General features: G+C 42.7%; 1 protein-coding gene across 3 annotated transcripts in view; it reads left to right on the plus strand.

Moving 5' to 3' along the window:
* AP3B1 (adaptor related protein complex 3 subunit beta 1) overlaps positions 1 to 24,875 on the plus strand; it is a 1,440,584-nt gene that overhangs the window by 449,643 nt on the left and 966,066 nt on the right. For all 3 annotated transcript variants that reach the window (XM_069223388.1, XM_069223395.1, XM_069223382.1), the window contains exon 7: positions 14,558 to 14,740. In XM_069223388.1, the coding sequence (XP_069079489.1) occupies positions 14,558 to 14,740 (183 nt within the window). The remainder of the gene's footprint in view (positions 1 to 14,557; positions 14,741 to 24,875) is intronic.

The following is a 24,875-nucleotide window of genomic DNA, read 5'->3' on the forward strand; positions in this document are numbered from 1 at the left end:
TTTTGCCAATAGTCAGAAGGGGCTTCCAGACTACCCTTCCGGCCATGCCTTCATCCTACAGCCACTCAACGGAGGATCATCTGGCACTTCTCCGTGAGGAAGACTCTGCTTTCTTGGCGAAGGGAGCCATAGAGAGGGTCCCTGCACCCGAAGCAGGTTGTGGTTGTAATTCCTGCTACTTTCTGGTGCCCAAAAAGGACCAGGGCCTATCGCCTATCCTAGACCTTCAAGCCCTCAATCTCTTCCTCAAGAAGGAGAAGTTCAAAATGCTCACTCTGGCTCAGGTCCTGTCTGCCTTCGATCCTGGATGGTAGCGTTGGACTTGCAGGTCGCAAACTTCCATATACCTGTCTTGCCTGCCACAGACGTTACTTGTGGTTCGTGGCAGGTCACAAACACTTTCAATTTACCGTTCTTCAGTTCAGCCTTACCAGCCCCCAGCAGGTGTTCATGAAACTGATGGCGGTGGTTGTAGCTCATCTTCTCAGGTTAGGGGTTTCAGTCTTCCCCTACTTCGACAACTGGCTGTTAAAGGCAAACACGCCCCAAAAAGTTGTCTCCCACCTTCAGGCTACGGCAAACCTTCTGCTCTCACTGGTTACATGCCAAAGTCACACCTGACTCCTTCTGAGAAGCTCCCTTTTATCAGAGATGTTCTGGACACAGTCCAGTTTCGGGCCTATCCTCCTGTAAAGCGAGTCCAGGATATTCAGGCTATGATTCTGATGTTTCAGCCTCTGTCCTGTATTTCTGTGAGAATGACTGAGGATGCTGAGTTTCATGGCGTCCTGCATCCTGCTGGTGACACGTTAGATGGCATATGCAGGCTCTGTAGTGGGACCTGAAGTTCCATTGGGCGCAGCATCAGCGGAATCTCTCTGGCATTGTCCAGATCTCGGAGGGAACTGCGAAAGACCTGCAGTGGTGGCTTTCGAATTGTGATTGGGTCAACGGCAGATCCCTCTCCCTTCCCCAACCAGATCTTATAGTAGTGATAGATGCATCACTTCTGGGATGGGGAGGCCACATGGAAGAAGCGGAGATAAGAGGTCTATGGTCTCCAGCGGAGTTGGGACTCCACATCAGTCTTTTGGGACTCTCGGCGATTGGGCTTACATTGAAAGCATTCCTTCCCTCTCTACAAGGGAAAGTGGTGCAAGTGTTCTCAGACAACATTACCGCTATGTGGTACTGCAACAAGCAGGGCATAGTGGGGTCGTAGAGTCTTTGTCACGAGGCTCTGCACCTCTGGACGTGGCTGGAACATCAAGACATAATCCTGGTAGTTCATCATCTGGTGGGCTCTCTGAACGCCAGAGCAAACTAAATCAGCCGTCGATGCATAGTCAATCACAAATAACGTCTTCATCCGGCGACGGTGCAAGGCCATTTTCAGCAGTGGGGAGACCCTTGGTTTAATCTGTTTGCCTCCGCAGAGAACGCGCAATGTTAACTGTTTTGGGCGTTGGAGTTTTCAAGTGATGGTTTTCGTCTCGAGCAGAACTCAGTCCTCCTTTACGCCGTCCCACCGATACCACTTCTGTCAAGAGCGACCAGGCCCAAGTAATCCACTATGGTATCCAGAGCTACTGAACATGGCTACAGAACCGTCAATCAGACTGCCCTTCCGGGAGAATGTTCTGTCGCAGAAGCAGGGGACAGTTCTCCTCCTGAACCTGTCCAGTATTCACCTTCTTACGTAGAGATTGAGCGGTGGCAATTGACAGCTTTGAACCTTCCGCCCGAAGTCTGTGATGTTATTCTGGCAGCCAGGCTCCTCCACCAAAGCTGTATATGCCTGTAGTTGGCATAAATTTGTGTCATGATGTACCAACAAGTCTGTTGACACCCTTTCTGCACCTCTCTCTGAGGTTCTCTTGTTCATTCTTTCTATGGCCCAGCAGGGCTCTGCTTTGGGCACCCTTAAAGGTTACTTATCGGCCATTTCAGCCTTTCCTAGATTGCCAGACCAGCCTTCCTTATTCAACTCTCCTGTTGTTGGAAGGTTCCATAAGGAACTCACCCATTTGTTACTTCGACCCCGTTCATTATGCCCCAGTGGGACTTGAACCTTGTCCTAACTTGTCCCCCTTTTGAGCCATTGTGCAATTGTCCCCTGCGAGACTGCTTTTCTTATTGTCGTCACCTCTCCTCCAGAGTAAATAAGCTTCAAGTTCTTTCTTCGGAGCCACCATTTTAGTCTGTCCACCCTGACAAAGTGGTGCTCCGAAGGGCCTCCTTCTTTCCTAAAGAAGTTACGCCTCTTCATGTAGGCGAATCCTTCACTTTGACTACTTTTTATGCACCCCTACATCCCTCTCATGAAGAGGAGAGAGTTCTCCGTCTGGATCCAAAAAGAGCTTTGGTGCTCTACCTCAATCATACAAAAAAGTTCAGGGTGGATGATCAGCTCTTTGTTGGATATGTGGGTGCAAGGAAAGGAAAGGCGGTGCAGACGCATACCATCTTGTGATGGGTACTGCTCTGCATCAACATGTGCTACGCTTTGGCAAAGAAGCAACCCCCTGAGGGCTTGTGTGCTCACTTTACCAGAGCAACTGCTTCCACCACAGCATTAGCATGCGGAGTTCCTGTCCTGGATATCTATCAGGCAGCAACGTGGGCATCCCTGCACGCGTTCACTAAACATTACTGCCAGGATAGTCAGGTCCGCAGAGACCGCTACTTTGGTCGTTCAGACCTGCAGTACTTTTTAGTATGATTTTGATTCACATTCCACCACTGAGGAGAGTATTGCTTGGGTACTTATTCTAAGGTAAGGAATCTGAAAGTAGAAGTCTCTATCAGATGAACAAGTTGCTTACTTTCGGTAACAATTTATCTGGTAGACACATGTTCTAATTGCAGATTCCTTATTGACCCACCCATCCTCCCCGCTTGCGAACTGATTTCCAGGTACAGGGATTGCCCTTTCAGGCTCTTAGCTCTGGTGCACCAATTTCAGTGTTGTTCATGGCTCCGTGCTGCTGGCTTGGAAAGTCGCGAAAAGAAACTGACGTCCGCATGTCTGGGTGGCATCTCTGTATGAAAGCGATTTCATCACATCAACCACAATGCCAAGGACAAATGCGGAGTCGACCGACGTCACCTAACAGCGCGCAAGGGTACTGCTTGAAGAAAAATCTCCGGATCCAGTCTTACACGTGGGGGACATTCTTAGGTAAGGAATCTGCAACTAGAACATGTTTATACCAGATAATTTGTTACTGAAGGTAAGTACCTTGTTCATTCAGTAGAGAAAGTGTTAATTGGACAAGTTAATGACAGAAGGAGGTTAATGAAAGACAAAATAGAAAAGGGAATAGTTATGCAAAATTGTTAAAGAGATGCAACACATTCAATGTCTGAAAATCAAGGATTCTTAGCTTTAGATTGGCAACATTTGGGGAAATTATGTGTATGTAGACCTAAGTAAAAAAATAAATACACATTTTGTAGGTTCTAGTGAATGTAGACATGTTTTTGTTTTTAAAAGTACATGGACCTTTATGTTAAATGGACAGGATCCAGCGATACCAGGAGTTTTTTATTTGGGAAATAAGACTTTTTATAGGCTGCAGAAAGGGTGGTATGAAACTTGTTACCCGGGATTAATTTTCCCGAAAGTATATCACATGGACAACATCAAGGAAAAAGTCTGGAATGATAAACTCCAGAGTTAAGAGGAGCACTTGCCTCAGAGATAGTTGGAGTTATATTTGATGCCATAATTCTGTCATTGAGAGTTATTTTGAATGATATCAAGATTAGGAAATTGTCAACAATAGTAGATATGCTATCTACAGACCATACAGGAGCTATGTTATTAATAGACATGGAGATGGTTGCTGTCAATGGTTTTGCAAAATCGTCTTGCGTTTGACATGTTACTTGGAAAGGAGGGCGGAGTCTTTAAGACATTATATGTGCAACATTGTTGTACTTGCATACCTGACAATAGTAAGGAGACATGAAAGTACATTGCAGACATGGCTGACCTGAAAAACGATCTGAAAGGTCTGACAGGCTCAGGTGCATGGGAAGCTATTGGAAATGTTTTTTCAGCCATTGGAAAATGGTTTGAGGGTGTGGGAAAGGGAATAACCATCTTGAGACCCCTGTTGATTGTGGTTTTGTGTATTATAAGTACACTTGGATTTTACAAACTATGCAAGATATTGAAAGAGGAAAGGTAAAATAATAGACCAATGAAATAGGGGAAAGAAATGAGAAGAGGAGAAGCATTTATTATTGTAATTTCAAGAAAATGGAGAGTTACAGTAGACCTAATCGAAATAAGACAGCAAAATTCTGAAATGAGAATTTGGCCTATTGTGATGGTGTATTTCACCATCAAAGGATGGACTGATATAGCATACATTTTAGCTCTGTTCCTCATGTCACTAAAGTCAGCAGACTGTGGCAAATTTAAGTTTATGAGTGCACATGAGAGAAGAACGAACATAGAAAGCTGCTCTGACACAGATTTTAAATGTACACTTTGCTTCTGTTTCAAGCTCGACATTGGTGCCTTTCTAATTAAATCACATGCTAGATGGGTAAAGTTGATGTTAAAGTGTAATTTAGACTGCATGTACATCCAAACGAATTTGCATTCTGTTTAATAAAGGATAAATGACTGAAAATACGTGCAAGTGAGAAAAATGCACTTCTGTTATTCTTTTATTCTTCTTAATGTAATGCAACATGGAAGCTTTTAGAATTTATAATGAAATGTTTTACTTATCCTGATTAAATATTATTAATGATGAGTTTATAGGTTTGCATGTGATATGTTTTATTAACAGGTACTTTTAAATGTATTTTTTTATTTTCTTGTTTTAGTATAACTAAGGCCTACAGACCTTGCATTTTACAGTCATGGAAACGTGCTGAATTGTTTTTTTATAATGTGAAGTCTTATTTCAGATTTTGTTTTCCCATGAGATTGCTTCTCATGTAAAAAGTCTGTTGTATAACGGTGAAAGATTAGCTTATTTGTCCTTGAAGAAGTTAATATTGCAGGAACATGGCATATTTTTGTTTCAAACCCATTGGAGTCACTTGGAACGAGGAGATGTTCTCATGACAGACCTGGGAAAATACCGACTGTTGCAACCTGAAGTTTTCTAATATTTTGATCAGATGATGCCCCTTCTTTGTAACATGAGTTGCTGGGCAACCAATTGTAAGTTTCATGTGAATTAAAATGTCAATGGCCATTGGAATTTGGTCAAGCCCAATCAGTCCCAGTTGAGCCCTTGTTTTGTCTTGGCCTGAGACAGACACTTTCCTGACACTTCAGATGCCTTGCTGGCCTGATGCATTGCTGGTGAAGGTTCCCTGAATGCTGTAGCCCTTGGACAGGTATCTTCCTCTCTGCATTTACCCTTGCCCCTTGAAATGCTCTTTCTAGGTTAGACTCTCCACAATGTTGATGCTTCTTTTACTTTTTCTTAGTGTCCTGTAACCTGAGTTATTCCATTTTCCAAATGATTTTTGTCCCTTTTTGCATTTTGCCCGCATGCGTTACCACCTACTTCGGTTAGCTACAGGGTTGACATGTGCCCAGCCAGACGTTATTGACTGAACTGTATTTGAATTAACTAAATGGTTGTGTAATCTGAGCAGAGTGGGATTTCTGTCTCAGATATTTCTGTTAACTTTCTGTATCATTCTTCTTAAATGCTTAGTTTTGTTAATGTTAGTACGCTTGAACTTATTTCGCCGCCTTAGACAACCCTTGGTGATTATGTATCTTTATGACTTGGTTTTACTCGTAGTCTACATGACTTTGAGCTTGTGTTTGTAATAAAGCTTTGAACTATATTCCTGATTAAAGTTTCTTTCTGTGGCCACTTGTTTCATGGTGTCTAAATTACTGGGGTGACATAATTGTTTGTGGTTGACTGGGTCAAAAGGTTCGTCGAGCTTGAATTTGATTCCTTTGAAGGATGAAATAGGTGTCTGCAGAAGTAGTGCGTAAGACAGTTGGGCTGCTTACTGTCAGTGGCTCACAACACAAATTCAGATAGTTTACAGCATGGGTGGAAGCTCGCTGTGAGTGCTGTGTACCGTTAAGGGGCAGAACTGTGATACAGGACTCTTTCTGCTGAGGTTGGAGGCTGTAGCACTGTGAGCCACAGGGGACCTGTATTGGTGGTGCAGGTGACCGATGCTCAGCACCATACAATTTCATTCAGTCTGCTTTTATTATGCAGGAGAAGCCATTGGTAGAGAAAATAGTGAACAACAGAGCCTCATTTCCTTCTTTGCTTGTGACACACTTAGTTGGACAGGTCAGGGGCGGGTCCTCCGCAGTGGCGGAGAAGCATCGCCCCCCTGGCCAGGAGATGAAAAATTAAACGATATTTTAATATTTTTTTATTTTTCATCTGCTGGCTCAACCAGCAATACACGGAGGGGAGTGACCGACCTGGACCTCGGGAGGTGGGAGTGGAGAGAGTGCATCTAAGTGTGCATGTGTGTTTGGCCAGCTGTCTCAGGCCAGCCAAACACACATGCACACTTAGGGTTCTTCAGCCTGGCTGTGCTTAACGGCCAGCTGGAGAAACTGCACAGACCCCATGGCTCTGTCTGAGTGGCAGTCAGTGCTACTCAGACCAATCCTGATGCTGCTTTCATGCTAAGCTTAGCATGAAAGCAGCGCCTGGATTGCTGGGGAGCCTGTGCTGGTGTCCCAGTGATTGCTGGAACACCAGAAGAGGAGCGACAAGCGAGGAGGCTCGAGATGGCGGGCGGCAGCGACGAAACTGTAAGTCCCCCCCCCCCCCCCTGTTTTCTGTGATGTATTCGCGTCCCTCCTGACATTTGTGGCCGCCGCCACTGTGACAGGTGTGTGCAGTGAAGGATATAGTTTAGGAAATCGTAGCCGAAATTGTGGCTTTGCAGTGAACATGTGTGTCTCTGTTCATAGATTTGCACTTAAGTTTACCTGCAAGAGGTTGAGATAATGATTGTTTGGCAGGCAGCGAAGCGTACACAACAATCAGCGAACTGCTTTTGACTGGAGAACTCATTATGCAAGCACTGGGCTTACCATGGCCTGTGCGAACTGAACTCTACTAACTTGCTTTTCTATCTATGTACCATTGGGAAGATTTATCTCTTTTACACTACTGCCAAGTATTATTGGACAGGGGGAATTTCCTTCATTTACCTGTAACTTTGTACTTTTGAACAGACACACTTTACAGAGAAGCGCTAGCTTCAGGAATCATATTAATTATGCTTTACATGCTCATGGAATTCTCATGGCCTTCACAAAGTCACATTGGTGACAAAACGTGTTTGCTGTCCATATTAACATCTGAAATGAAGATATGTATGTAACATATGAACTGAATCTTTACTTTTCCTCTGAATAAAAGAAGATAACTTTATATGGACTGAATACGTATGGTATACATTTTTTTGAAACACAGGACACTTGATAATACCATTGGGATCGACCAAAGAGACATATTTTTGGACTCTTTTCTATCAACCTAAAGTGTGCTATGGTTGCATTGTCTTTGAATTTATTATGTATTTTTAATGCATATTTTGACTTGTTGGTAGCAGGGTAGACAACCATTTAGAACCTTGGGTGGACCTCGGAAGTAGGAGGTTACCACCTCTGTACGTTTGGACACTTATGGGAAGTGCAACTTGTATATATACCATTGCTACCATTTCTCTGTTTAATCGAAGCAGTGTGTTGTGAGAGTCTCAAATGATAATTTCTACCTCGAGTTCCAACTGGTGCGAGGTGAGGATCTCTGTTCTTCATCTGAGTTTTAAGGTATTGTTCTTCATTACCTTGTGAGTAAATGGGACTTCCATGCTATTGTTGAGGCCATTCAGAAACTATCTGTGACAGAAATTAAAATTCAGATATGGCTCATTTGAAAAAAGAAAATCAGTATAATATTGACCTCTGAATTAATTGCATCAAGAGAGCTATTGTTCTTTAACATTGCTGTCTTGGGAGGCAATACATTTGTACTGCCCTATGTGCTTCTTTTCATGGAAATAGAAAGAGGAGCTGTATGTCCTGTCAAAACAATGGGAGATGGACTCTGTATTCTTGAGGAGAACATCTAATAAGTGTTGTTTGCTGAGCTTTAAAGGAAAAAGTGTTGATGGGGTGCACCCTAGTGCATCCCACGATTGCTGTTTGGGTCTTGAAGGTCCGACCTCAGCTTCTGTCGTTGTTGCCAGGACCCCTTGTACTGGTAATTTGCTCAAGTCAGTGAGCTGATAGTTAACACAAGCATACTCGGAGGAGAGCACTTTTTCTCTCCTGAGACCGGTGATTCATACTAATGTGGCCTGTTTGTTTTCACTTCAGTGGCTACAATGTGTAAATGTGAGGAATGAATGGGTGCACCAGAACTGCTGTAGACCTGTTGAAATCATCACAGTGAGTCTTGCCTTGATCTGCGGGTGGCTTGGTCCACGATGGACTGTCACATGCATGGGAATAAGGCGTGTGATGTAGAGAGTGAGCCAGCAAGAGAAACATTTCCTGGATGGCAGCTTGGGCCCTCCTAAGAATGGGGTGTGCGGGCACCATGGATGCTCTGCTCTGAAACTCCTGCATCACTGGCAGTTCTCCAGGCCCCCCCCCCCCGAATTTTGGTAGTGATCCAAGTGGTACTTAACAGGCAGTCCAGATGACTGCCGTCTACACTGAGGGAGGAAATAGAATATCCAGCTGACGGCCGTCATGGCTTCAAAGAGAAAATCCAAGGAAGTCTTTTTTTTAACCCACCACTAGGGCTTCTGGAGGTGACACCCATAATAAGACACACTTCCCCAGGGATAAAGAAGGCCTCACTGAGGTGGAGCTCACCTTTTTTCAGTCCACAGCAGCACTGTGCTGTGAAGATAGGTGAGAAGGCTGACCCAATCAAAGCAATGGTTTGAAAGGTGGAGAAAAAGTTAGAGTGTCTGTCTGGCCAGGTGCAGGACAGGAATGGACAGCAGAGAAGCCAGGGTATGGTCCTTGGAGACCTTGACAGTGGTGTCTGCAACTGACTTGGAGATGACTTCCTTCAAATAACATGCCACAGAATCAGTGTTGAAACTGGACAAGTAGGCCCAACCCTCTGCAGCACAAACCCTTTGGCTGCCTGTTTACAGAGAGAGGAACTCTCTGCAGTTGAGGTAATGTGTTTCCAAAAGATAATGCTGTTTGAACTTGTATTTATGGTTCATTATTTGAAAGCCTTGATTATTAGGGTGAGTGCTGTAAATAAATGTTTTAAGGTCACACTTCACTACTGACGTTGGTTCAGTACAAAAAAAAACAGCTGTGTATACACATGTTTGAAAACTTTAGGCTATGAGGCTAAGTATAATGCTCCCAGAATGCTCTCTGATTAGATGCAAATGAAGTGTCATTTAGTAAAATGTGTTGATGCATGCTAGTATTTCCCAAAAATATTTCTAATGGAAAATCAGTGTAACCATTTTCAACACGAATATGGGAAGCATGAAAATAAACAAACACTGACAAAGGCAACTGATCTGACATATTTTTATAAGTCTTTTAGTTTCATCAATGCGTGTCTTGTTTTGACATGGCTTTTGTAACACTTTATTGTTGTGGGAGCTACCAGGCCCTCAACATTGTAACAAACACTGCCAAAAAAAAACAACAATTTTTTTAACTCTAAAAGCACACGTTGCCACCAGTGGCATAACAAAGGCCCCGCAGCCGCCCTCCAGGGGGCCCCTTTAGCACAGCACCTGCCCTGAGTGAGTCTGGAGAGGGGGGCTCCTCCATGTTCTTTGCAAAGGGGCACCCTCCAGTTTTGTTACGTCACTGATTGCCACTGTAGTTCCTGACACTGAACAAAACTACTTTGTGTGCCAATATGCTCCTTGTGGAAGAGCAGAATGCAATCACTCGCAGTAAAGCCAGCCAAAAGAGAGAGAAATAGAAGTTTTTATTAAACAAAATGTCTTTGTTAACACCAGACCTAATTAGGGACCAAGACCCACATGTAGGTAGCTTTTTGCATGTCACAAACAGCGACTTTCGCTGTTTGCGACGTGCAAAAAGCACATTGCGATGCACAAACCCAGTTTTGCGATTCAGTAACCTGGTTACCGAATCGCAAAACGGGTTTGCGAGTCGCAATTAGGAAGGGGTGTTCCCTTCCTAATTGCGACTCGCAGTGCAATGTAGGATTGTTTTGTGACCGCGAACGCGGGCGCAAACCAATCGCAGTTTGCACCCATTTCAAATGGGTGCTAACACTTTCGCAAAAGGGAAGGGGTCCCCATGGGACCCCTTCCCCATTGTGAATGTCACTGTAAAAAAAAAATTCAGAGCAGGCAGTGGTCCTGTGGACCACTGCCTGCTCTGCAAAAATGAAACAAAAACGTTTCATTTTTCGTTTTTGTAATGCATCTCGTTTTCCTTTAAGGAAGCAGTCACAGCCATGGTGGTCTGCTGTCTCCAGCAGGCCACCATCCCTGTGAGGGCCGCTATTCGCAAGGGGGTCGCAAATTGCGACCCACCTCATGATTATTCACTAGGTGGGCATTTGCGAAGCCCTTGCGAATCACAGATGGTGTCAGGGACACCATCCTACATTCGGATTTGCGACTCGCAATTTGCGGGTCGCAAATCTGAACCTACCTACCTACATGTGGCCCCAAATTCTTAAAGAAAGTCACAAAAGTGCACCCATGGTATATGTCGTACCCCTATAAAATATTTGTGAACTGTATTTTAGCATGGGTAAATACGCATGTGTAGATTTGCTCATGTGAAAATCTATTGAGCATCTGCAAGTTCATTTTCCCTCCGGCCACTTTCTTCCCAACCCTGGAAGAAGTTCTAATTCTGCCACTGTCAGGAGTAAATGTCCAACCTTTCTTATTATGGGAAAATATTAGAGAGAAGCTGGTGAAAATCTTTAAAACATGCAGGTTAGTAGGTTTGCAGACTCAAAGGCATTCCAGCCCTGGAACTATTGCTTACTGCTTCCTCCAGCCCCAGTATGCAGATCTGCAGAAAGGTGGCAAAATAAGGAAATTGCTACAGTAGGGATTGAAACTGCAAGTATTCAAGCCCTATTATGGTAGTAACCCTGGCATAATCAGAGAGGCTATTATCAGAGCACTTATATAATGAGATTGCTGCCATAATTTGTCGCCACACTACATGGCACCAAAGGGACAAGTAGATCTTTTTACAGGACAAGTAGATTTGAGAAGCAACCTGTCCCCTGGACAAGTAGATATTTTAATAAATTCCACACCCCTGTAGTGGATGGTCTAAGGACTGGTTCCAATATCAGAGAGGGTCCGAGTAGAGACACTGCCTGACTCCTGGTTGTAAAATGTGTTTTGTGACCTTCTACAGCTTCAAGAGGACCGTGCCTCAGTCGTCAGAGGGTATACAGACTGCCCTTGAGGTGTAAGGAACAGATGTCGATAATGAGTGGCCACCAAAATGGTGGTAATACATTCACAAGACTGGCATGATTGGACCTTACAAGCAGCAGTACAGCAGAAATGAGTGTACTACCAGTGGAGAACAGGTTGTTGTTTTACCCTGACCTTAGGGCCGAAACTGTGGTACACAAGATAGCTTTGATGGAATTCAGAAAGGACATGGTGGTGTGAGGGCTTATTGTTTCAGCAGGATACCTGTTCATGTATGAGTGGAATATAAGGAGAGTTTTTACACTTGTCCGAGGTATTCTTGGAGTGTTGCATATGGACACTATATGCGACCAAAGCAATTTTACTTTAAGCACGTCCATTGGCATAAGGGTCTGGTATCAGTTCTGGGATGAAACAATGGGATTTCTCTCTGGAGATCTAGGCAAGTGGGGAATTATTAATGGTTGGACCCCAGGGAAAAGTTTATTCATTGTGCATTATATCTGTACTTTTTGTGTGGGTTTAGATGGTGGTATTAAATGGGGTGCTAGGATGTTGTTTCTTTGTATTCAATCTTTTGTTGTTCAAGATAAAAGTGTATGAACTATGAAGGAAGAAGTTTTTGTTTTTGTTTGAGTTATTTGGACTATTTTATAAATTAGCCACCTAACTTTCATTGTTAAGCTTGTGCAAGATTACAAAATGCATGCCATTAGAGTATGAGCCTGAGTTACATTTGTGCCTATGTACTGTTGGGGTGTCTACTTCTGGGTTGCCGAAATGGGTATATGTTGACTTGCTACAGTGTTTCTGTATGTGTGTTCTTATGTGTGGGTTGTACTCTGTGTGCGATTGTATTGCACTACTTGTACTTAGCAGTTTGTTTTCTGGGTAATAGAGTTCTTCCTCTGTATTCTTTAGACCTTTGTAGTAAAATGCTCAATGTAGTGTAACGTGTAGCTTTATAACTGCAAGAATTTGTTCTGTGTTCTTTGTGTGATCACGGGCCTTGTATTTTTTGGATGCCAGCCCTCCAACAGTAATATGGAGCTTGCTATCACTGCATGTATGTTGAAGGGTATGGTCACATTTGGTATGTAGAACTTGGGCATGATTGTGGTGAGTTCACAAGTGGTATTTCGTTTTCAAGAGTATTTGTTCCTGTGGTAAGTTGTTGACTAATATTTCGTTTTAGCTGCACTTCACTTGACCAGTTTTTGGTCATGTATTGGTGTTTGCATTGCGTAAATCATGGGCATGCTTGTTGGCAAAAGTGGCATAACCCTGTTCAGTTGTTTGTTTCAATGTATGTGTAAATCGAGAGCAGGCTGAGTGATCACATCCTTCATTTATTTTTTGTGTGTCGGGCAAGGGCAGGCTCTGTGGCTGCATGCATCTTGGTTGTGCAAGTCGCTGGCAGGATGTGTGGTGTCGTACTTCACATCTTGGTTGTGTATAAACCATGGACAGGATTTATTGCTCCATGCTTGAGGTCTTGATGTGTTTGTGCTATGGTAGTGTGTATTGTGTTGTGATTTGGTTTGTTACCTTGGGTATGTATTGTGGACAGGCTGTGTGAGCTTACATGCTTTTACTATAGTTTTTTTTGTGGGTGTTGGTCATTTATGTTTTACTTAATACTTTTGTAAAGAAACAGTATGTTATGTTGTCTTGTGTGCTGTCCAGGATCAAATATCTATGTTGGTGTGAGTGATGTAATAAAGAATGTGTGGTTTGAGGATTCCAGCAGTTCAGTTTGAGATCTGATTCGTTTTCTGGCTGGGCAGATGACATGCTACTGGTCGAGTGCTATTCCTATTCTTGCAACGTAATGCATTAAACACTCTTTAGTCTTACATAAAAGCCTGGACAACCCATCATCTTAACACGAACCTGCCAGAAGTTGGAAAGTTCAAAGCATAATTTTGGCCAACTGTCTTCATATTGTTTTTCTTTGTTGTCAGCGTTGTGTTAAGACCGCACGATAAAGTAGTTCCTGAAGGGCTTTTTTTGTTTTGTTTTATCTGCATCTGACAGTCTTCTACTTTTGATTTCTAGGCCAGGTATCAATCACAAAATAAAGACTACCGTGCTAGAGGTTCGCTTGGCTGCCATTTAAGCTTATGTGCATTAACGAACTCGCCTGATTGTGCTATAAAATTAACTTTAAAAACTGATTGCCAGTTGCTGGCATGCAACTGTTGATCTCTGGAGTTTGATATTGAGAGTACTAAGGGCCAGATGTACCAAAGGGTTTTACCCATTCTGTGTCTATGTGAAAATGTTTTTGAACATATGACCCTAACTCCGTTGCTCTCTGGGCTGTTAATGCAGACTTGCTATTGCTAAGGCTGTTGATGGTCAGATTTTGCGCTATGGTAGTGAGACAGACCTAGGTAGTTGGAGTGAAATGTGAGTGAATCGTTTCACCTGTCGTTGTTTTTATGAGAATCAATAACATTTCTTCTGGCTGTTACTTGGGAAGTCTCGCCTCAAAATGCTGGGTAGTTTCAAAGTTTTGCAACCAACCTATGTCCTAAAAGTTGGAGGTCAGTGATCAGAGGCAAGTATTGTGATCGAAGCAGTAATGCTTTACTTTTTCCATTCTCATTCAAGCTCATTTGTTTAGTTAAAATCTGGATGCTGCATACACGGTAAAGATGACATTTCATGATTGCTTTTTAAATAATATTTTGTGTAATGTGTTAAGCCTGGTGTGTATAAAATGCATTAATACCATGCAAAATTGTTCTTTTTTTGGACCTCCATTGTTTGTATGTTTTCCTCTGCTGTCTGTCACGAGTGTTGAGTATCCTAAGTAATAAGACCCGTACATAGTAAAGAAATACAAGGGAGTGTTTGCGAGTTTTCCTTTGAAGTGTAGGTCCAGAAGGAACACATCCGTGCAGTGCAAGTCTTCATGCAAGTTGTGGTCTTTCCTAAGATACTCTTACAAGAACAATGTACATCCAGTAAATATCCCAGAACTAAGTGAATTAGAAAGTTTGTTATTCTGGACATTTGCTACTGATCAAGCCATCGGTCCACACAGCACAAACGTTACCTAAAGTGATCACGTTTTGCAAACAGTATCCCCGCTTATACCAGTAGAATACTAAGTGCGTTTATTTCTGTAAACTTTGTTTTCTAGCTCGTGGCCGGAAGTGTGGTGATGGCATTTGAAGAAGTGTGCCCTGAGAGAATAGACCTGATTCACAAGAACTATCGGAAGCTTTGTAACTTGCTCGTCGATGTGGAAGAGTGGGGTCAGGTTGTGATCATTCACATGCTGACACGATATGCACGCACACAGTTTGTCAGCCCTTGGAAAGAGGTGAGTTTTACCATCACAGTACCGAAGAATGTTTTAGACTTCTACTGTAACATGCAGAATTTCGTAACACCAAGCACGTACCCCTTTCACATGATGCGATTCTGATAAATTGTTTTTCTACTAGCAGTCCTGATCTCTTGTGAAATGTCAGCCCTGTTCTTCACACGGAATGGACTAATGATGCTTTTGATGACATGCAAAATCCAGTAGGCTGATAACATCCAAGCAGACCTGCTGCAGAGGTCTCCGCCGACAGCCTGTCGGAGTCTTAGGACTTTGCAGCACAGGAATGCATTTCCCAAAGAAATGCTACATCAGCGTGCAATTTAAAATATATAAATCAGGTTTATGAGAGCACAGTTTCCCAGAGAGAAGCTTCTCTAGTTGGCCAAACATAAAACGCTTACAGACCTGTATGGGTCAACATCCCTATCACAATCCTTTCTCCCTCCTATTCGTGAAATATCTTTAAAATATGTTTCCACCATGTTGCTCCGTGGATCAGAACCTTCATCCATATTGGGTAAGGCAGTAATTCTACAAATTCTTATACCATTTATGTTGATATATTTGTAGTTAAAGCAGGTTTATCCTCGGATGTCACGGGTTGTACTGATATATTGTCTGTATGACATTGTATTTCCCAGGAAGGTTCTGTTTTTAAGTCTCATTTCTTCGTAGATAATACGGGATTATTCAGACAGTCTCTGATTTTGCACGGAGCAGCTTGTGACTGCTGCAGTATCTGGTAACACAAGTGTACATTTGTCTGAACGTGTACAATAAGATACAGAACAAGTTTAGCTGATTCGCCGTCACAAGGTTTGTTGCAAAGATTAGAAACATCAATACAAAATGTAATGGGATGCCAACCATTAGTTATATGTTCCGATATAGTCTGTTCACATGTTAAGCCCACTTTGGAGCTAGTACGATCTTTTCCATATAATTGCACAAAATATTATAATCTCTGCTCTTTCTACATAGTTGCATGATGACCTTTTGACGTTATTTCCTAAGTCACGATCAGTGTGACCAGCTGAAATTCTCAATACATTGCTACTTAAAGAAAGCAGAAAGACACACACAGCTTTGGCTGATCCTGCCTCTGAACCATGTATCACCTGCACAGTTAAGATTTTTTGTGTCTCAAGGTTTAAGTTGCCAGTGGGAAATGGTCATTTACATTTTTTTTTTTAAACAAATACGTTTATTCCCATTGTTTGTAGGAGAAGCCTGCTGCTATATTAATATTGCAGGGATCTCTACACAGTATGGCAGTACCATGTCCAAGGATATCTGCCACACTTTGTTTTGAGGGAGGGATCACAAGAGTCCTTCAGTTTCCTGGGTATATATTCTGAGATGAGGCACTCATCTACAGTTCAGACGGTTTATGCTGTGCTGTACTTCTGCATGGCCTTCCTCACACACATATATAGTGTGATCAGTCACTTACAATTCTACACAACGTTGTAAGACTTCAGATGTCTTTTGTGTGAGGGAGGTCACTGAGGTGGTTCAAGTGATCCCTCTTGCCCCCTTCACAGGGGCACCCTCGTAGGAGGCGCACTGACTGTATGCCACCTCTTTGTGGTGCACACTAAGTGCACCTTCTGATGCCCTATTTGCTTTTACATCCACATCCATAATACGCCGGGGGCGGATATGGTAGAGTGTTCTCTTTTGCTTGGGGCTACGTCCCCTTGCAAATGAGGGAATGCCCTTTAGGACAGTGCAGATGCTGTATGTGTGCTGGCACCGTCTGTATTAGAGGAGGGCAACACACATGCAACACAACCAAAAGTCACCAACAACTCAAGTCTAATTAAATAGAGCATGCGCCGAAACGAATGGAACAAAGGACCCTTAGTTTATTTCGTCACTTGGTTAGTTGGACATTGTTTTAATTTGCTTGAACAATTGAAAATTAGCACAGCAGATTTTAAGGATCGTTCACATTTGTGTGCCTTTGTACAGTCTTCAAATGAAGTCATCACGTTTTAGTGTAAGGGAGCACATGCTAAAGGGGAGATTTTTAATTTAGTTTATTTGCATCATTATAGATCAGTATTTAGGCTGTTTATATGTAAATGTATGATTTGAAGAACAATTAACTGTTGACAAAATAGATTGCAGTCATATCAATTGCAGTGCATATTCCATAATTTTTCTAACTGACACCTTTGATGATAAATGGTGGATGCCAAGTCAAAGCCGATTATACAGAGCACCAGGAATTCATGGCACTGTCAGGCGGAGGACCGATTGACTTTACATTTGCATATTAATGAGAAGATTTGTTAAGCGCGTGCTTGACTGCAGAAAATAACAGCATATTTATAGGGCACGACATTTTATGAATAAAGCTGATACAGGAAAATGGAAATTAAACCTTTTTACGATAATAAATTCAAGAGACTGGTAAAATGCATATTTGCATTTTTAGTTTTAGAATATTTACATTGCCGTTTGTTCAGCAGTCTAATGACATAACTTTACAAGTATATTTGTTCTCGGCTTTGCCTAATAAACGTGGGTTGCCTAGTACTCTTGTAAATAATTGATAATAACGTACAAATGGCAGCACATGCTTCGATTGTGCGCCAACTTCAAAATTTCCATTTGTAAGTATAATGCATTCTTCCCTTCTGTTCATTAAAAATAGTGTTCCATGCATCTTTAATACACATTGAAAGCAGTCTCTAGGCATTCTGCAAGTAGCGCGATTGTTACAATGATTTTGCGACCACTTAGACTTGAGAATATTTATATTCATTGGTGTCCGTACGAATAAATCACCATACTTGTTGTTATGTAATATGTTAGAGCTTAGATATTGCACAATCATCTTATGGTGGCGCGGTTCGCTCACTGCTTGTCAGAATGTGCATTTCAAAGACTAAATAGACTTCAGCTGTTCGCCTTATCCCTAAAATGTGAATTTTAGGTAATAGTCAATATTTTATGGTGCTATAACCTATTGTTGATGTCTTGATGCAGAATTTAGCATCTCCTCTTAAAACATTCTGCTCCTTTTCATGTAACCAATTATCCTTATACATAAAAGGCATATTTTTGTTTTAATCTTCATCTAATGTTGATCCTTTAATATTAAATTCACATTGATCAAATTAGACAGCTGAGATTGAAAGTCATTTGAGGAGGTCTAACTTTACAATTTTAGTATCTATATTGTTTTTTTATAATCCTCTACAACAAACAAACTACTGTTCAGATTCACATAAAACATTGTACGAATTTAGAAGTTTTCTCGGAACACATTTTTGGTCTGGTATAAGCCTTATATAGTCGTAGAGCTGTCGTCAGTACAAAAAGACATGGAATGGGCTTCATAGGGTTTTACCTTTTGTATATCCGGACCTTAGTGTTTATGAATCAGTTTACAAACTAAACTGCAATTTCACAAAGAAAATATATATGATTGGCTGTCAAATCTTGAACTATTTGTTCCAGGTGCCATACAAATGTTTGCAAACCACTGACCGAGGTTTATGAACCTCCATTGCAAAAAAATGTATTGGAAGCTGTGTGAAAGCATGGTGTCATGCCTTATCCTCAGGAGGATTTCCCTGGCTGATAGGATGTGAAATACGCAGTAAAGTTCCAACGGAAATAGGTGCACTTTCCACTGAATCTGCAGCTAAGTTTCCCTTTTTTGTAGTGAAGTGAATGCATTTCTCCATTATAACCATAACATGAACAAAGAACTCACATCAATATGTACTGCATATAGTGTCTTGTTCTAGCACCAGGTACTACTGATACATACAGATATTATTTTAAGCGAAAGTCAGAATGCGGAGGTCTGCATTAGACTCACATATTCTCTAGCGTACTAAGAACTGTATTTCCCTGCCATGCTACAGTTTCCTTTAAATAAAGACTCCACCTACTTTTATATTAGCGTTTACCTTCATGGGGTTGAAATACCCCTGTTTGCTGGACCTTCAGATCACACCCACTGACTGTCTTCAGCCATATATTTGTGGCAGAAAAGAACAGGAAAGTCTACTTTGTTTACTGCTTATTTTCACCTTATGTCAATGAAAATGAAGGCAGAGAGCATCCGATTTTCAGTGCTTATGCACGGTCTTCTTTCTGTCTTCAGTTTTTTCTAGTTTGGTTATTTGAATTTGATATAATGCCCATATGGGCTTTCAGGCATTACAGAAGGACCATTAATACAGGTGAAGCTTCTCTCTCCTGCCTTATTACAGGAAACCATAACTTGTGTTTATTGATAAATTCATCAAACGAAAGTGCTGTACGTTGTATCATTTGCCATGTTAGAACTTTATTACTTGGGATGGTTTTCATAGGGACAGATAGGGGATGCATAGGAGTAGTCAGATTGGGAAATTACCTTAACTGTGTTAAATTACTACCAATGCCAATTACAGCACGCATGACGGGGAATAACATATACATTTTCTTACACATTAGAGGGTGGCGGAGGGGCCGGTGTTAGGTTTTACGAGGCATCACATTTACATGCAGACTTGGGATTGTGCTAATGGCAAAGACGATGGCTTGGCTCTGAGTTGAAAAGAGGCATGTTCCAAAGAAGAACACCAATTTCGTCTGACTGTCTGACCATTTATGCAGCATTTCAGGGTCTGAGCAGAGCAAGGAAATAAGGGTGAGCAAAGCAGGAGTGTGATGGGATGTTGCATTTGATCTGTTGGGAGAATTATTGAGGGGAAGTGCCATTTATGGCTTTCAGTGCCAGTCTGCGTGTCTAAAACTGTGCTTTGCTTTCAGAAGAACTCCTTTGTGCTTGGCGTTGGATGAAGTTAGGTAGATGATAGTATTGGCTAGTTAAATAGTATCCAAGTGGCAAAGTTGATGATCTGGTTGTAGGGTATGAATACTCAAAAAAGAGTAAGATGTTGCAATAGTTTAGCTTGTTCATCAACAATGTACTGATCAGTAACTTATTTAGAAAGGGAGCACTGGCTTGTATTTCTACTAGTAAGCAAATGGAACCTAGCAAAAGTCATTGTGTATGTGATAAAGGACTCCAACCATCTAGTAGATTTAGGTTGTACTCCTAAATTTGTACCGCCACTGAAGTGATGGACTGAAGGCGCATATACCCACCAACCCTGCCACCTTCTGACATTGATCCGAAGCTCCACTCCCATAGTCATCTGCCTGTAGTAATTTCTCAAATTTTAAAAACCTGTGTGCCATGGGAAAATGTCCTCAGTGTTTAATATGAGCTGGTGGTTGCCGGGGAGGCCCAATGTCACTCAGTTTCGGAGACCAGCACTTATTTGTGCCTCAACAGACTTTTATCCAGAGCAAGAGAGAGAAAAACACAAACATGTGAAAGGAAGAGGAAAAGAAAGAAGGAAAAAGTGAGGCAAATATAGCAGGGATGAAAAAAGAACTTGCAAGAGTGAGACAAAGGGGCAGGTGGAGTTTGGCGTGATGAAAGACCATGGGGTGGAATCAGTTTTGTATACAGCACCCTTGACGTTTTTTATTGCTGGCCGCAGGCTTCTTAGTCAAACTGTGAGCCTCAGTAGTTATTGCTTTACAAAATAAACACTGGATGTCCCCTCCTTAAAAGACAGAATTCAAGCCATGCGTTGAATTCTGAAAACGGATCTCAGTAACAAAACCTGCATGAGGTGTTTTTGATGTCTGGGTTCAGAGCATGACTCAAAGTTGTGTGACAAGTGCACCCTCATATATCCAAAGGCAATCTGGAGGCAAAGCTGTACTTGGGAGAACATAAAAAGTCCAGACCTTTGTGCAAGTCTTCATGCAAGTTGTGGTCTTTTTCTCCCTTCTGGGTCAGCCCTCACAGGAGGTTTACCTCGCGGCTGAAGTCCTCTGGTTAGCCCTAATCAGAGTTTAAAGGAAAACATAAAAAAGCAGAGCAGTGCTCAACCCCATCCTGCCACTCCATGACCAAGGAGAAGCCAAAAGTGTTTCACAGTGTTAGTGGTCTCCCCCGTGGGCCCCAAGCATGGAGCCAACTCTCCCCCTCCATCATCTCTCCTCAGCTCATCCTGGTGTGACAAAAGTTTCCCGGGCCATTGGTAATGCCACAGAAAATTGTTTCCTTGAGAGGCCAGGCTCCAGATCTATGGTGCTTTTCTGGCATCCTGTGGCTAGTCTGAAGGTTCCAGAGATCTGCAGAGGCCTTCAGTTGGGTTACAGCAGCATGATTTTCCTAGGGCCGACTGACCCCTTAGAACCCGTTCTGGGTCCAGCACCAACTTCAGTACAGATGCCTGTATCGCCAGAAGAGGATCTGAGTCTCATTCCAATGTCTGACCCGAACCGAATTTAGCTTGATCTCGACCAATGTTGCACTATAAAATCAATAAAGCGTAACCTGTCATTATACGGTCTCTTTTTTTTTTGATCCAGTGTCTCCACCAGGGTGGTTGCGCCAACTGAGGCTTTATTATCTCCTCGGATCTGAACAAGGTGCACCACCAGAGGGAGATGATGATGGTGGGGTGGAGGATGGTGATCTTCACCTCATTATGATCATGTCTTTTTTTTGTATAGGTTTACAACATGCCTGTGGGCTTGATACCTGACCTGATAGGAAGTTGTACTGGCCACTTGGACCACTGGTTGAAGAGAGCGCTTTGTTTGCGGTTGCAGTCTGATGGGAAGCTGAGGTCCTGGATTTCCAGATGCCTTCTGTCAAGGTCAAGACTAATGTTCTTACGGAAATGTTATAACCAGGTCCTGCAACATCTGAGCCCTTTTTCCCCTTCAAGAAGGCCCTGACTGATAACTTTTGGGCAATTGGTCAAAACTCTGTTACTGACCACCAGTGAATAGGCAGGTCTACAGGCATCAAAGACCACCTTCAGTCGACCCTGATTTTCCATGCCAGACATCCTACCCTAGAGAGTCTGGTGGTACGGGATTCAACTACTAAAGTTAACCCCAAATCTTTCTCCACAACTCCTAAATAGAGTGAGTTCAAGAAGATTGATGCATTAGTTAAAAAAAAAAATCTCTCCGACCAGCCTATAATTGTGATCAGTAAGTGCAGTGTGTTTGTTGGGTCGCTATATGCATGCTCTCTGATACATATCTGGCGAGAGCTTACTAGCAGTTACAGAATACCTTGGGGTCTCTCTGGCTTGTACAGTTAATGATGATCAAAAAGCAGCCATATGTGTGATTCATGCCATCCTGAATTCTACTGGATGCCTGTAAACGGCGGATGGTACCAGCATTGTTCTGCCACTACATATTGATGTGTTCAACAGGGTTACATGGAGATGTGCATGCCTTGATCTTTGATGACTCATGCCTGTTTGACAAAAACGCTGATTCTGCCCTGAAGCGTTTAAAAGACATAGCATGCTCCCTTGGACTGTTGACTTCTGCCAAGCTATTCCTACATCAGTTTAGGAAATTGAAGGACTACTTCACAGGTTAGAGAACAGGCAGCATCAATTTCCCCAACCATTGCAGCAATCACCTCAGTCCTTTGGAGGTAAGGGTGTGGGTCTGGAAGACCTTTCAGGTCAGCAGTGGCACCAGTCTTCCTGCACCCTTCCCCCCACGGCAGTTACCTCTGAGTTACTTTAGTTTACCCTTAGCAGTGCACACCCATCTTGTTGGGGCACATTTCCTCCCAAGATGGCAATCCATTGTCATACAGATCTTTCTGCATGCTTATGCCCTACCATTTATGTCTGTCCCTCACATCTGATCAGCTTTCACAGGAGTAATTCTCCATTTTGCTGCAGGATGCGGATGGGTGCTCTTCAGTGGAGCTCTTGACAGGGCTATGGACTCAGAATGAGGAGATGGTTGATACTTTTGATATTTCCTTGTGGTTAGAAGGGACGGAGTCCTCTAGCCTATATTGGATTGTCAACCTTTCAATGCTTTTTTTGTGGCAGGACAAATTCAAATGCCCGGAGCATTTCTAGTTTGCAACACTTCCCTTTGGTGCTGTCAATGCCCTTTGGGTGTTAATACAATTAATGGCACACCTTTGGAGGTTGAACATGTCAACTTTCCCCTACCTTAACGACTGGTAGTTGAAGGCATTTTAATCACAGTCAGTCGTAGACCACCTTCAGGCGATGATGTGCCTCTTGAATCATTGGGAGTCATGATCAATTAATCAAAGCTGCTTCAAACTCTGCAGAGGTTGCCATTCATTGGAGCTATCCTAGACACAGTGTAATTTAAGGATTTCCCTCTGCTGCAGCCAGCCAAGGACAATCGGGGTATAATCCTGATGCTTCAGCCTCTGTCCTGGATATCTGTGACAGCAGGTCTGTGGCATCTTGACCACTTATTCTCCTGCCAGGTGGCACATGTGGGGTCTGCAATGGATTTTGAAGTTTCAGTAGGCCCTGTACAAAGGAAATCTGGTGGGTGGTTTCTGTATTTTGAAAGAGTCTGCTCACAGTCTGCCATTGTGGATAGTTCTGCGCAGTTGGTCCAGCTGCAGGCCCTTCTCTCTTTTCCAGCCAGACCTGATGGTGGTGACAGATGCGTCCCTACTGAGTTGGGGAGGTCAGCTGGGGGAGGTGGAGCTTAGATGACTCTGTTAACTGGTAGAAACCCGGCTACATATGAACCCGTTGAAGTTGTGGGCCATTCATCTGGCATTGAAGGCATTCTCTTACGCCCATCAAGGGGAGGCTGGTCCTGTTCTAATGGATCATACCACCGCCATGTAGTACAGCAAGCAGGGCGGAGTGGGTTCCTGGATTCTGTGACAAGAAGCTGTGTGTCTCTAAAGTTGGCTGTAACGTCAAAGCATTTTTCTGATTGTGAACCATCTAGCATAATTCTTGCAAGAACTCAGCTGGTGGCATCTGGCAAATCACAAATGGAGTCAGAGTCTTCCAGCAGTAGCGAGAACCCTATCTAGATCTTTTTGCCACTGTTGAAAGCACAGTGTTAAAGTTCTTTTTTTACCCTTTCTGAGAAGACACCCACTAGGAGATGCATTCTGGAAGGACTGGAACACAGAATTTCTGTACACCTTACTACCCCTGGCTGTCCTGCCTCAAGTTGTGAAAAAGTTCAGGAATGCCTGGGCTTAAGTCATCCTAACGGCTCTGGATTGGGACTGGAGAGTGTGATAGCTGGAACTTCTGGCCATAAGCATTTCTCCTTCAATTGGAATACAACTTTGGGAGAACCTTCTGTTGCAGCAGGTTAATCTACCCTCCATGCATGTTCAGTGGTGGCCATTTAATGCGTTGGTATGTTTGTATGTACATAGTATTTCTATAGCACTAACCGACCCAGAAGTCAGCAGAAAAAGCTGTACATTGTCAAAGATAAGTATGCAGTCAATGAGTAAGAGAAAAAGAAGTTGGTTTGTGGATAGTTAATGCATAGTGATGTAGTGTTTTTTAAAGAGGTGAGTCTTTAACTCTACCCTTAACTGGAGCAGCATTGATGTGGTCCTGATGGGTAAGGGGATGTTGTTCCACATCTTGAGACCATAGATAGAAAAGGCCTGAGGTCTTATTTTTCTCTTTTTTACACTTCTTAGTCTGAAGTTTGAAGTTTGAGGTTATCCTGGCTGTTGTTGTACTGATATCCACTAGAGATGATGGGTGCTTGTGTGCTAGATAAGCATGGGTGATGGTTGTGATAACTTTGTAAAATATGCAGATGGTTTTAAAGATTGTTCAGCCGGCAAGGGGAGCCACTGGAGTTCCATAAGGATGGGGGTGATATGATCATATTGCTTCAGGTTCTGGATGAGACCTGACGCAGCATGTAAGATGCACCTTTGTTATTCCAGTGTGGAATCTAGGTAGTCATGGAGTAGGGCATTGCCACCTTTCAGATGTGATAGTACGAGTATTTGTACAGCAATTCTGAAATCTCTTTCTGGAGGAAATGGTTTGACTCTCTTTGAAACAGTTAACTTGTTCTAGGTTATCTTCATTTATTTTTCTGAAATGCGTTCCTTGAAGATGAGGTTGGTGCCCAGGGTGAATCAAAATGACTTGTCCTTTGGTCTAAGTTGAGGTTCGAAGCCATCAAGGTTCATGTAATTGAGTCCAGTTTGTACTGTATCTTGATTATTGTTCTTGGTAAATAACACAAATTCTGTCTTGAGTTGAGCTTTGGGTACATGCTAGACATT

The sequence above is a fragment of the Pleurodeles waltl genome, chromosome 1_1 (assembly GCF_031143425.1).
Source record: "Pleurodeles waltl isolate 20211129_DDA chromosome 1_1, aPleWal1.hap1.20221129, whole genome shotgun sequence".
NCBI classification, from domain to species: Eukaryota; Metazoa; Chordata; class Amphibia; order Caudata; family Salamandridae; genus Pleurodeles; species Pleurodeles waltl.